Source organism: Seriola aureovittata, chromosome 17 (genome assembly GCF_021018895.1).
Source record: "Seriola aureovittata isolate HTS-2021-v1 ecotype China chromosome 17, ASM2101889v1, whole genome shotgun sequence".
Taxonomy (NCBI): domain Eukaryota; kingdom Metazoa; phylum Chordata; class Actinopteri; order Carangiformes; family Carangidae; genus Seriola; species Seriola aureovittata.
In genome coordinates this window covers 24,310,149-24,323,765 of record NC_079380.1, presented here as the reverse complement: position 1 = coordinate 24,323,765, position 13,617 = coordinate 24,310,149, and the positions used below count along the sequence as shown (strand labels likewise).

At 41.5% G+C, this 13,617-nt stretch overlaps 1 protein-coding gene across 21 annotated transcripts in view; it reads right to left on the bottom strand.

The window, feature by feature from the left end:
- Positions 1-1,587: 1,587 nt before the first annotated feature.
- The window catches only part of LOC130185367 (NACHT, LRR and PYD domains-containing protein 14-like), a 72,347-nt gene continuing 60,317 nt past the window's right edge, over positions 1,588-13,617 (bottom strand). For 17 of the 21 annotated variants that reach the window (XM_056401818.1, XM_056401820.1, XM_056401825.1 and 14 more), the window contains 4 exons: positions 5,734-5,907; positions 4,845-5,018; positions 4,286-4,459; positions 1,588-3,328 (listed from right to left, as the gene is read on the bottom strand). In XM_056401818.1, the coding sequence (XP_056257793.1) occupies positions 3,316-3,328; positions 4,286-4,459; positions 4,845-5,018; positions 5,734-5,907 (535 nt within the window). In that variant the 3' untranslated portion in view covers positions 1,588-3,315. Of the gene's footprint in view, positions 3,329-4,285; positions 4,460-4,844; positions 5,019-5,733; positions 5,908-7,150; positions 7,325-8,695; positions 10,589-11,821; positions 11,972-13,617 lie in introns of all 21 variants that reach the window. The other 4 variants (XM_056401827.1, XM_056401828.1, XM_056401829.1 and 1 more) reach the window with 3 other exon arrangements.

Genomic DNA, 13,617 nt, shown 5'->3' with positions numbered 1-13,617 from the left:
CAAGGCGATAAATCTGGAAAACTATTAGCATGGCAAATAAAACAATTAGAGACCAGAACAGCTATTACATCCATAACATCCAACGGGAATGTTGTGGTGAACCCTACAGAAATAAATGATGCTTTCAGAGATTATTATAAAAAATTATATGGTACAACTAACACTATTAATGTTCAAAATATGAATAGATTTTTAGATGGATTACCTATTCCTTGCACCCCAGATGAATATAAAGAAGATTTAGATACAGATATTACCAAAGAAGAAATCGGTAACGCCATAGATAAATTGAAATCGGGAAAAACAGCAGGACCAGATGGTCTCCCGATTGACTTGTACAAAAAATTTAAAAACATATTACTAACACCACTTTTAGAAATGTTTCTCGAGGCATTTCAGAGTGGCAATCTTCCATCTTCGATGAATAAAGCTCTAATTTCTTTACTGCCAAAACCAGAGACCAATAAGCCTCCTAAACTCGGACCTTAAAATAATATGTAAGCTTCTAGCAATTAGATTACAGAGAATTCTGCCAAAAATTGTAAATAAGGAGCAAAATGGATTCGTATCAGGAAGACAACGTTTCCATAATGTCAGAAGAATACTGAATATCATTCACTATAATGAAGATAAACCAGATACAGCCCTATTATCATTAGACGCCGAAAAGGCCTTTGATAGGGTCGAATGGCCTTATCTCTTCAATGTTTTAGAAAGATTTGGTTGTGGAAATATCTTTATTAAATGGGTGCAGGTCATATACAATAACTCTACAGCAGAAATTCTAACGAACAGAAATATTTCAAACCCAATAAACGTTAACAAAGGATGTCGACAGGGTTGCCCTCTCTCACCCTTGTTATTCACATTAGCAATAGAACCGTTTGCTATAGCAATACGTTCTCATCCATTACAGTAGGACCAGTAGAGCACAGAATCGCCCTTTACGCGGGCGATGTAATTTTACTTATGTCCAGCTTAAGCAAATCAATCCCAGCTCTGATACAACTGATAAGATTATTTGGCGATATCTCAGGGTATAAAGTGAATCATACCAAATCCTCTATATTACTACTTAATTCAAATGAAAGGAAAAATCCAATAGTTGAAGCAATTTAGTTCAATGTTGTGGATCAATTCAAATATTTGGGAATACGCATTGTACCCAGGTTAGAACAGGTAGCATGTGCCAACTATGAACCTTTAATGGCAGAAATGAATGAGTCAATCGACAGGTGGATGTCGTTACCAGTATCCATAATGGGCAGAGTTAATATTTTAAAAATGAATATTTTGCCAAAGTTGCTTTATTTATTCCAGAACATCCCGTTACCACCGCCTACAGATTTATTCTCAAAAATCAAAATTTTTAATTAATTAATTAATTAATTAATTATTTGTTGGTTTTCTATGGAACAACCGTAGGGCGAGACTACGCTTGTCTTTATTGTACTTACCATTCGACCGGGGGGGTCTAAAATGTCCGAACTTGATGTGGTATTACTGGGCTGCACAACTGAGGTCTATTGTTTTATTTTTCAAGGGATAATTCCCCTCACTGGCCGAAATGCAATCTTATGGCTTAAATCTATCTCTCCCTTCATATATTTATTCAGACACTGTACAAAAGCTTTGTAAACAAACTAAAAATCCAATTGTTAAACATATGATAAAGATTTGGTATGAAGTGAAGAAATACTTAAACGAACCACAATCACTATCGCAATTTACCCCAATTTGGGGTAATCAGTTCTTTGTACCAGGCAGGGCAGATGCAACATTCAAATTGTGGTTAACTAAGGGACTAAAAACAATTCAAGATCTGTACACAACAAACTCAGATGATATGATGTCCTTTGAAGAACTAAGAGCTAAATATCATCTTAATAGAAAACATTTCTTCAAGTACCTTCAGCTTAGAAATGATGTTAAAATAAATCAAAGCAATGTACTTTCTAAACCCTGTAGCACAGAACTAGAAAAAATTGTAACAAAGAATTGTCTGAGAAAAGGTGCAATATCAGAACTCTACAATTTGTTGGTATCGTTTTCAAGTGAGAACTCAACATATAAGCTAAGGGCCTGGAAGGAAAACATACAAACAGATATTTCCAAGGAAGAGTGGGAAGCCGCATGTGCCAACGCTCATTCTGGATCCATAAATGCACGCCTTAGAATAATACAATATAAATGGTTAATGCGGATGTATGTGACACCGATGGAATTGAATAGATATGACCCGAATATACCAGACATATGCACAAAATGTACAGAAGATAGAGGAACACTATTTCACTGCCTTTGGCAGTTTTAGAATAATTATTAAATTCTGGGAAGAGATAAGAGTAATAATCGAAAAGATTGTTTCCAAATCAATATCATTGGATCCTAAGCTTTTCTTGCTGGGCCTTTATCCAGAGAAACATAACTTCAGTAAGTATGAAAAAGCACTTATAGATCTAAGCTTGTTAAATGCCAAAAAATGTATTGCATTACTATGGAAAAGAACCCATCAACCAAGTACCAGTCAATGGTTAAAACAAATGTTATCAAGCCTACCGTTGGAAAGAATTACTTATATTCTGAAAGCCAAACAGCATGTATTTGAAGGTATATGGAACCATTTATTCAATATGTCAAGAACTCAGACTTAACAGAAAACCAAACTGATGACTAACTGTGGGTATGGCAATTTCCAAATTTGTGAATGTTAATATCTTTTTCGCTATTACAGTTATTATTATTATTATTATTATTATTATTATCATTATATATATATATATATATATTTTTTTTTTTTTGTTACTTTTAAAAGCCCGTAGCTTATCATTATCATTACTATTATTTCACAATCCATTACATTGTGTTGGTAATCTGTCTAATAACAAGAGAAGCATATTGTTCGTTCTGTGTTTCTATTGTGATTGTTCTGTTTTAGGCTGTGTTTTTACTATATTTGGCAGCTAATCTATAAGAAATGACATACAGCCATGGCTAGGCTATACATGTCATGATTGTTTGTACTATGACTATCTTGTGCAGTTCAGACTGCAGCACTGAGAGTCATCTCCACTTCTTCTGATTCCTCTGTCAGTCACTGGATGAAGCTCTCCTCTCCACTCCACCTCCCAGTAACATGGTCCAGTCAGAGCCTCTACACACCAGCTGCTGCTTCAACATCTGGATCATCAGGACACACACATACACACATACACACACACACACACACACACACACACACAGACACACACACACACACACACAGACACACACACGCACACACACACACACACACACACACACACACACACCTCTTCACCACCTCCAGCTGTTGAGAGAAGAAGAGACAGAGGAGATGAATCAGTGTTTACAGAGACGTCATCAGCTGGACTTCAGTCCTGTTCAGTCCAGATGTGCAGCAGCTGTGTAGCGTAGCCTGCTTCCTCTCAGCTCTCATGTTAACGTGTTGGAGTGAACACTGAGCTGGAGGCTCACACACCTGCAGAGACTTTTAGCATCAAGTCTGTTCACTCTGCACATTTCCCTCAGTCCACAGTGGAAACAAACTGCTGAGTCATGAAGGTTCATCACTGCTCCAACAGCTCAGTGATGGATTCACTGTCCTGACATTTAAACACAGAGTCTCTGTGTGTTGATGAACATCTGGTCTGTTCCTCACACATCACCTGACAGATAAACATGGAGGCTGTCACTGAAAACATCTGGCAGAGGGACAGATATACAGATGTGCTCACTGGACTTCAGCAGAGCTTCTGGTCTGTATAAAGATCACATGGTTACAGAGTGTAATGATGCTTCTGTGGAATAAGAGCCAGTGACTGTCAGACATCAGACTGATCTCAGAGCTGTGACAGAGATCAAACTGATCAGGTCTTGAGTTGTGAAATGAGAGAACAAACTGTCTCAGATCAGATGTGACAGTTTGATGAATGAGGACACTGTCTCTGTTCCTCTGTGAGGCTGTCAGCTGTAATCAGCTTCACTTCCTGTAGACATCAACTCAACAACAACAGTCGTCTTCACATCCACTCAGACACATGATCACAACGAGCTTCTGGCCGCTCTGATTGGCCGACTGTTCTCTCTCTCTGTGTTTCTGTCCAATCCTGACGCCTGTCACCGTTCTCCTCTCACAGCTTCACTGAGGGAAGCAGCTGCTGAGAAGGTCGGAGGTTTACAGGAAACACTGGCTCTTTGCTCTGATACTGTGTTTAGTACAATACTGATGGAAGCAGCAAGGACTGACTCCGCCCCTTTTACTGACCTCAGAGTCTCCAGTCGACAGTCTGGACTCTCCTTAAGATCACACAGCTGTTTCACATCTGGATCCTGCAGCTCGTTTCCTCTCAGGTCCAGGTGTTTCAGGTGGGAGGGGTTGGACTTCAGAGCTGAGGCCAGAGAAGAACAGCTGATCTCTGACAACCTGCAGCCCATCAATCTGAATAAAGAATAAAGATGTAGATAAAATCATTGATAATCGATCAGTTTTGTCCTAATCAATGATCTTTGTCTAAAATGAGCAGAGGGACTTTGTCCTTCTGTTGTTGTGGATCATCATCATGTCAGCCTTCTACACACATCATCCACATGTCAGCACAACATTCATACACCTCTTCATGTCAACACTGATTCATCAGCTGCTGCTGACCTCAGAACAGTCTGTCAATACAGAATCAATATCTGATCAGACCTGCTGGACTAAAAACTGACCACAGCACTTTGATTCATGACTGAACTGGATCAGACTTTAAAGATCCAGTCCTGATCCAGGATAAAGGTCTTTCTTGGTCCTGGTCTCTGTCAGTAACAGTCAGTGAACTGACCTCAGAGTCTCCAGTCGACAGTCTGGACTCTCCAGAAAACCACACAGACGCTTCACTCCTGAATCCTGCAGCTTGTTGAGACTCAGTTCCAGTTCTCTCAGGTGGGAGGGGTTGGACTTCAGAGCTGAGGCCAGAGAAGAACAGCTGATCTCTGACAAACTGCAATCAATCAATCTGAATAAAGAATAAAAGAAGTGAATAAAACAGATGATTTAATGGAAGACTTTGGAAATGTTCAGCAGAAACTTCTACTGCTCCTAACAATAATAATCATGACACATTTTATTTGTCGGCTTCTTTCCAAACATTCACAGACACTTTACTAAACAACAAGATTTGCAGTTAATGGAGTGAAACATGTGAAACCAACAGTGTGGTGCTTTTCTCTTCAACACGTTCAACAAGTCAATTCAACTGTTAGAAAAATACAACAATGTTCACACTTGTGTTAAAGTTCATTTAAATTCACTTCAAAGAAAAGAAGAGTTTTTTCTTCATCAGTTGAATCTCAGTGTTTTTGTACAAATATTAGTTCTGAGGATCTTCTGTATGTTGTTGTGATAAAAATGAATTGACTTTAAGGACTCACACTGGACATTTTCTACAGTGTATTTAGAAAACATGAGTCCTCTGACTGAGAGAAATACCAGTGTGTGAGTTCTGAAGGTTGAACTGAAGTGAACAGACATTATTCATGACAACTGAGTGAAATGAGCTGAAACTGAAGAATCATTGTGAGAGAAGAACAACTGGAAACATGAGACAACCACTATTTAAAATGTCAGTAATGACTTCATTCAAAATGATTCAAGTTCTGTGTGAAGATAAATCAGCTTCAGTTGTGGATTAAAGATATAAGATCTACAACAGTAACAGTCAGTGAACTGACCTCAGACTCTCCAGTCGACAGTCTGGACTCTCCAGAAAACCACACAGACGCTTCACTCCTGGATCCTGCAGCTCGTTGTCCCTCAGGTCCAGGTGTTTCAGGTGGGAGGGGTTGGACTTCAGAGCTGAGGCCAGAGAAGAACAGCTGATCTCTGACAAACTGCAGTTCCTCAATCTGAATAAAGAATAAAGGTGTGAGTTCAGACACAAAGTTCCTTCTTTCATCATCTGTTCAGAGCTGAAGAAGCTTTAGAAAGTAGAAGTTTAGAAAATGAAAGTCAAACACCTGAACCAACAGGAAGCAGGTTAAAAACAGTCACATACACACTGAGAGTCATAGGTCAGCTTGTGCGTAGTAATATGGCAGTTCAATGCTTGAGAAAAGCTAGTTCCAAAGTTAAGGGCTGTTTGACAGCAACATCAAATGGGGAAAATATTCAAAATGATTTGAGCTTTTTTCCATGGGCATTTTTAAAGTGTCTCAGACAGTGTTTTTCTGCTGACCCCGCCCACAGCAGCTCATCACTCAGCTTCTGTGGCCGTGCTCTCGTCTGTTTCTCCAAACTGGGAGGGGCCCATCTGAATCTACTACAGCTGATACACTGACTCTGTGTAAACACCTCACACAGCCCCACGTTAAATAACCTCAGCTGTCACTTTCAGCTGCTGTAACTCCTCCCCTCACCCAACCACAGAGGAAACACTCTCTGCCTGAGCCGCCATATAAACCAAACAACATCCAGCCCTTCTTGGTAATCCTCCAAACAAACCAGCTGAGCCTCTTCAGCTTCTTCATTTTAGCAGCAACAAGCCAAACACTTGTGTTTAAAGCATCATGAGTTCACACTACAAGCTCTGCTCTTACCTGTCTCTGCCTGTCTCACCTTTCTTCTAAGCCACAGTCATTGACAGGAAGTGGCTGCAGCGTCTGCCGTGTTCTTCACTGCCTGCTTTAGACTCAACCCTCTTAGACCCAGTTCAGGGAACAGGGACCAGACTTTATCTGCCAACAAAACCCCTCCAGCCAACCTCCACTGGACCGCAGGTTTCCAACCAGACTCCTCTGCCTCTGCTGCCAGCTCTGTGTATCTGAGCTGTTTCCTCTCATGGTTCTGTCAGCTCCACAACATACACAAGCTGCTGTGTTTCTGACCACAACAACATCTGCTCTCAGGTCAGTGCTGCACTTTCATTTAACAAGGTTCTGACTTCATTTTTAAAAACTGTGCACGTTCTCTACTGCTCTGAATCACTAACACTATGACTGCTCTCACATTCTTCTGTTTGGAGTCATTACAACACACAGTTTTTTCTCTTCACCAGCTTGTTGCTTCAAAATCCTCACAGAGAAATCCTGAAAATATATGAACCAATGAAAAACTGACAGTTCACAAAACTACAACAGTCAGTGAACTCACCTCAGAGTCTCCAGTCTACAGTTTGGACTCTCCAGTCCAGCAGACAGAAGCTTCACTCCTGAATCCTGCAGGTTGTTTCCCCTCAGGTTCAGGTGTTTCAGGTGGGAGGGGTTGGACTTCAGAGCTGAGGCAACGACGTCACAGTGAGTCTCTGACAGTCGACAACCACCAAGTCTGTGATTAGAGAAAATATAAAATGTTAGAATAAAAATACACAACATACAAAACATGTCGTCATGTGATCAACATCTGCTCTTCACATTCGTGGTTCATTTCATCTTATTGTGTTTGACATGAAACAATAATTCTCTCTCTCTCTCAGACCTGCAGATGTTTAACGCGAGTCTTTGTTTTACTTTAATCTTACAGATGAAAGGCGGGAAAATGGTTTTACATTTAGGTTCCATAATGTCCACAGTGTGAGTGTGATTGATCCACAGAGTCAGAGTGAAGCCATTGTGTTTAGAAAAACATTTTTACTGTTTTCTGTTATTAATTTGACTCCAGAACATTTTTCTAATGAGTTGAACTCAGTGAACAATTAAAGATGATCTCTCTTTGCTTCCTGCTTCTGTCAGGTGATGCTGTTCACGTCCATACGCAGGAAAACTTTGGTGACTGTTGCCAAACGCTGCAGAAATGAAACAAACAGCTTCACAATAATGATGAATGAAGTCAATAATCTCTGATTTCAGGACAACAAACAGAAAAGGACAAAACAAACAGCAGGACACTGATAATGAAGCCTTCCAATACACTGTACAACTGTTCACACACCTGGATATAATTACATTTTCAGACGTGCATGACAGACGACCACAGAGCTGCTGTTGTCACATGATGTCATCATTGACCTTTGGTGTGTAGAAGAAGACTACTCTCCTCTACAGCAACAAGAGAGAAACACCTGAGAGTTTCTGTCTCATTAACACAATATATGGAAACACTTTAAAGGACCAGAGTGGAGGATTTAGGAGGACCTGTTCACACAGATGGAAGATAATATTCATAAGCACCTTTTCATTAGTATATAATCACCTGACACGTCTCCTTTCACAGAGCCTGCCATGTTGCAGCGCCATGTTTCTACAGTAGCCCAGAGCGGACAAACTAAACACTGGCTGTAGAGAGGGCCTTTAGTGTGTTTATGTTCCCTGAAGGCCACCATAGCTTCTCCTACACGCTTGGAACGGGAGGGGTGGGGGTGGGGGGGTATTCAGGTGGTTGCAGTCTGCAACGTCACCACTAGATGGCACTAAATCCTACACACTGGTCCTTTAAAGAAAGACCATGAAAAACTTCAAGAAGGAAATAAAACAACTTCACTCTTCAAATGAAAAGCTGGTTTTGAGAAATGTCTTGATATAAAAGACTCTGATATAAAACAATGTCACATCCCTCTATCATGTATTATGTGGGAAATATCTCATATTCTGTGTTGTTTTTTTTAAGAAAACAAGAGGCAACATGTTTTCAAACTGGCATTTAATACTGAGGAAGTTTGAAGAACTAATTGATAATGTTAATGATCATGTCTGGACTCACTCAGCCTTTCTGTAGTTCCTCACAGCTGGGATCAGTCTCCATCGTCCCTCCTCTGATGTGTTGTAGTTCTCAAGGTCAAACTCATCCAGAACCTCCTCTGACATCTGCAGCATGTAGGCCAGAGCTGAGCAGTGGATCACAGAGAGTTTCTTCTCTGATCTGTTCTCTGACTTCAGGAACTCTTGGATCTCCTGATGAACTGAGTGATCCTTCATCTCCGTCAGACAGTGGAAGATGTTGATGCTTCTGTCAGGAGAGATATCATCTCTGTTCATCTCCTTCAGGTTGTTGATGGCTCTCTGGATGGTTTCTGGACTGTTCTCTGTCTGACCCAGCAGACCTCCTAAGAGCCTCTGGTTGGACTCCAGAGAGAGGCCATGAAGGAAGCGAACAAACAGGTCCAGGTGACCGTTTCTACTTTGGAGGGATTTCTCCATGGCTCTCCTCAGGAAGACATCGAGCGGTGGATCAATGATGGCGAGCTTTGGATCACTGCTCTTATTGATTCCAACAAACTTAGAAATCTTCTTAAGAAAAGACTTGGAGTTCCAGTGTTTGAAGTCTTCTCCCAGGAACTTCTTCAGGACCTTTCTCTTCCTGTTGGTGTAACAGTGGAACATGTAGACTGCAGCCAGAAACTCCTGAACGCTCAGATGAACAAAGCAGTAGACTGTTTTCTGGAGGATCACACTCTCTCTTCTGAAGATCTCAGTACAAAGTCCTGAGTACACCGAGGCCTCTGTGACATCAAGACCACACTGCTCCAGGTCTTCTTGGTAGAACATGATGTTTCCTTTCTCCAGCTGTTCAAACGCCAGCCTCCCCAGCTTCAGAAGAACTTCCCCGTCAGCCTCCGTCAGCTCCTGTGGACTCGTCTCACGTCCCTCATGGTACTTGTTCTTCTTCCTCTGTGTCTGAACCAGCAGGAAGTGTGAGAACAGGTCAGTCAGGGTCTGGGGCAGCTCTCCTCTCTGGTCTGTGGTCAACATGTGCTCCAGAACTGTAGCAGTGATCCAGCAGAAGACTGGGACTTGACACATGATGTGGAGGCTCCTGGACGTCTTGATGTGTGAGATGATTCTGCTAGACAGCTCTTCATCACTGGATCTCCTCCTGAAGTACTCCTCCTTCTGGGCGTCAGTGAAGCCTCGTACTTCTGTTACCCTGTCCACACATGTAGGAGGGATCTGATTGGCCGCCGCAGGTCTGGAAGTTATCCAGACGAGAGCCGAGGGAAGCAGATTCCCCCTGATGAGGTTTGTCAGCAGCACGTTGACTGATGACTCCTGTGTGACATCACACACAGACTTCCTGTTGTTGAAATCCAGTGACAGTCTGCTTTCATCCAGGCCGTCAAAGATGAACAGAACTTTACAGACAGCGAGCTGCTCTGCTGTGACCTTCTGTAATGTTGGATGGAAAACATGGAGCAGCCTGAGAAGACTGTACTGCTGATTTCTGATCAGGTTCAGCTCCCTGAACGAAAGCAGAACCAGCAGACTGACATCTTGGTTCTCCAAGCCCTCTGCCCAGTCCAGAGAGAACTTCTGCACCGAGAAGGTTTTTCCAACGCCAGCGACGCCGTTGGTCAGAACCACTCTGATGGGTCTCTGCTGGTCAACTGAGGCTTTAAAGATGTCGTGGCACCTGATTGGAGCGTTATGGAGGGTCTTCTTCTTGGAAGTTGTCTCCAGCTGCCTCACCTCATGTTGGGTATTAACCTCTTCACTCGGTCCCTCTGTGATGTGGAGCTCAGTGTAGATCCTGTTGAGGAGGGTTCCACTTCCTGTTCCATCAGTTCCTTCAGTCACATGTTCACATCTGCTCCTCAGACTGATCTTATGTTGATCTAAAACCTGCTGCTCCTCCACAGAGACTCCACTCCTCTTCTCTCTGTGAAGACATTTCTTTATCACTAACATGTCACAGTCACAGGTCAACATCTCTGTTCTGATTGGTCGCCAACCTCAAGAGGGCGGGGCTTCACTAACATGAGCCGGTCTGTCTAGTCGTAAAGTTTCATTCATCAAGTCAAATTAAATTCTGAATATAAAAACTGCCTCTTGATTTTAGTCTATTACATTATGTGTATTCATATCTTGTTAAGCTGTTATGAAATATATTTTCTAACAAATATCTTAAATCATTAAAACACTTTTAGATATTTCTGTGTGATGAATGTGACGTTTTTGTGAATCTTTCAGGAGCTGATAATGTATTGAATCTTGATTCTGTATTGATCCTATCAGCTCTTTGGTATCTGGCCACTTAAAGCTGGAGTGCAGGACTTTTACATATAAAGGAACGTGTGTGAAATCCAAACCTTTGTTAAATGAGTTCTCACAGAGCTGATTAACCCTCTCAGCTCCAGGTAAATCTCTGTATTCTGCAGTATAGCTGCGTTTTAAATCTGCTGTCTGTGGTGACTTTCCCTGACTGCGCACCGGTACTGATGCATTTGAGGTCAATAAGGAAAGACTGATTTTGGAGAGCTGGAGAGGCCAGTAACAACAGAGAGTAACCATCATTTACCAAGCGTCCAAGAAAAGTTCCTGATTCTCCAGATAAAAAGAAACTCTCAGAGGAAACAGAGGAAACTGGTGTGGCTTTTCCTGGTTGGAGAGCGCTGACAGAAGAGAGGGGACTGATGGTGTTTGTAAAATACTTGGAGTAGACTATTTAACTATGACATTTACTTCACCTGAATAATGACTCATCGTCTTGGAGCTGATTGATAGTGTTGCTGTGATTACTCTCACTGCCAGAGGGGGGAGACACTAAATGATAAAGTGTCACCTCCAACATGGAGACACTGTGTTTCTTCTCTGTCCTTCTGTTGATTGACAGGTCTACAGACTGGTGGAGCACAGAGCTGTTGACATGAAATCAGGCTCGTGTTCATGCAGCCACTTTCACACTGACTGAGGTTCATGAAACAGTAACATGAGAACGCTCTGCTTTATAAATCTGATGCAAAGACTGTGTGTGCATGTTTCTGTCTCGGAGTTTTTGTTGTGACCAACACAGAGTTTATGAATCTAGCTCCTGGTTTCTCCCTGTTTCCTTCACATGTGTCTAATAACTGAATCATCTTCAGCTCCGTTTACAGTAGAAACAGTCTCTTACTGTGAGTCTGAGGGTCCAGGTTCATCACTGAAGTCTGGAGGATGTCTGTTGGACCGGTCACTCTTCATAGACAGACAGATGGATCCTGGAGACTTTGCTCCGTCCTCCTCTTCCTCCACACCATCACTCATCTTCAGGACTTCAGTCAGTCTGAGAGGGAAACCAGTAACACTGACTGTGAGCTCAGACACACAAGAGTCAAGACAATCTGTTCAAGAGTCACATGCAACATAAAGAGAACAGGAAGTAACACACACACTAACAGAATATACAGTATAATAAACTCCAGCTGCTCAGTCTTCATGTGTATTATTCAGCTCATCACAACGTTGAGTCAAACTGTTGATTCTGACGCAGAGAACAGGAAGTACCACAGCTCATGTTGTTCCCTCCTTTTCTCTCAGTGTCTTTGTGTGGACAGAAGTTCACTCTGACTCTTCTTCCCTCCACAGTCCACAGGAAGAAACTCACTCTGAGACTTTCACAGTAAAATAATAATAATATTGTATTTACACTCACCTGCCTCAGGCATCAGTTTCCCTCCTTCTGCTGCGTCGACTCAAAATGGAGTCTGAACTAACACTGAACACTTTCACTTTCACTTGCTCCTCCCCTCTGCATTTACAGGAAATCACATGAGTCTGTGTGTGTGTGTGTGTGTGTGTGTGTGCGTGTGCGCGTGTGTGTGCACTTCTAAAAAGGCAGGTTGTCACATAGAAACCTCTTTCTCTCAGCTGAACATGAACTAAATCCCTTCATCTGTTTTCCTTTCAGCAGCACAGAAGTTGCTTGTTGCATTTGTTGTTGTACTTCTTTAGAAAACATCCTGCACTTGTGAACAGAATAATGAAACTATAACCATAACAATAGGGTTCAATTCAGTGGAAAGTTGTTGATATTTTAAAAGCATACTCTGGCGTTTAATTGAATTATATTAATTTATGTTTCACTGGTCTTTCCTTTTATTCTGTGATTATATTGCGGATTGTTTTCCTTTTAATACCCTACTTTTATTTTTGGTTATTTATTTTATTTTAAACTTTTGTTTTTGGGTTTCCTCACTTCCAAACCTTCTCTCTTTTAGTATTTTATCTTTACTGTTTTGTCTGCGTTTTTACTTGATATTTAACCTTCTACCTTTCGTTTCTGGTTTTACTTACTTTAATACACGTCCTCTGTTTTAGTATTTTGTTCTTTTCTTTATTTTTCTTGAGGGTGAAAACTGGAATGTGTGAATAAATACAATGGATCAAACTATGAGTCAAGTTTCTGTCTGGGTTTCGCTCCAAGTGTCAAGAAAGTTCTCACTCGCTCCAGAAACTTCCCACCGGAAACAAAGGCTGCGCTCCCTGCTCTCATTGGCCAGCGTTGTGACACGTCATTTAGAAAGTGATGATGAGAAAAACACCTGAATTAATGTGATTTCGCATTCAAAATAAAACAACAGCCTGATTTTGAATTGCATATACTATCAATTAATTTGGAGGCGTTTTATTTTGAAATCACTAACCGCTGCCACAGACTTGACGGTGTGTGTGTGTGTGTGTGTGTGTGTGTGTGTGTGTGTGTGTGTGTGTGTGTGTGTGAAACGTCTAGAAGCGGCCAGAGTCAGATCCACAGGTATAAAGCGGCAGGTGTGAGAGCAGAGAGCAACAGAAACAGATCAGAGAGGAAGGAGAAGATACAACTCAACACTCAACTGTGAGTACACACTTCATTAATGAGAGGAAGTTTACTTTGAAAGTTTGAAGCTTTGATACTCGGTAAATGGTAAAGTATTTTATTTTGAAGTAATG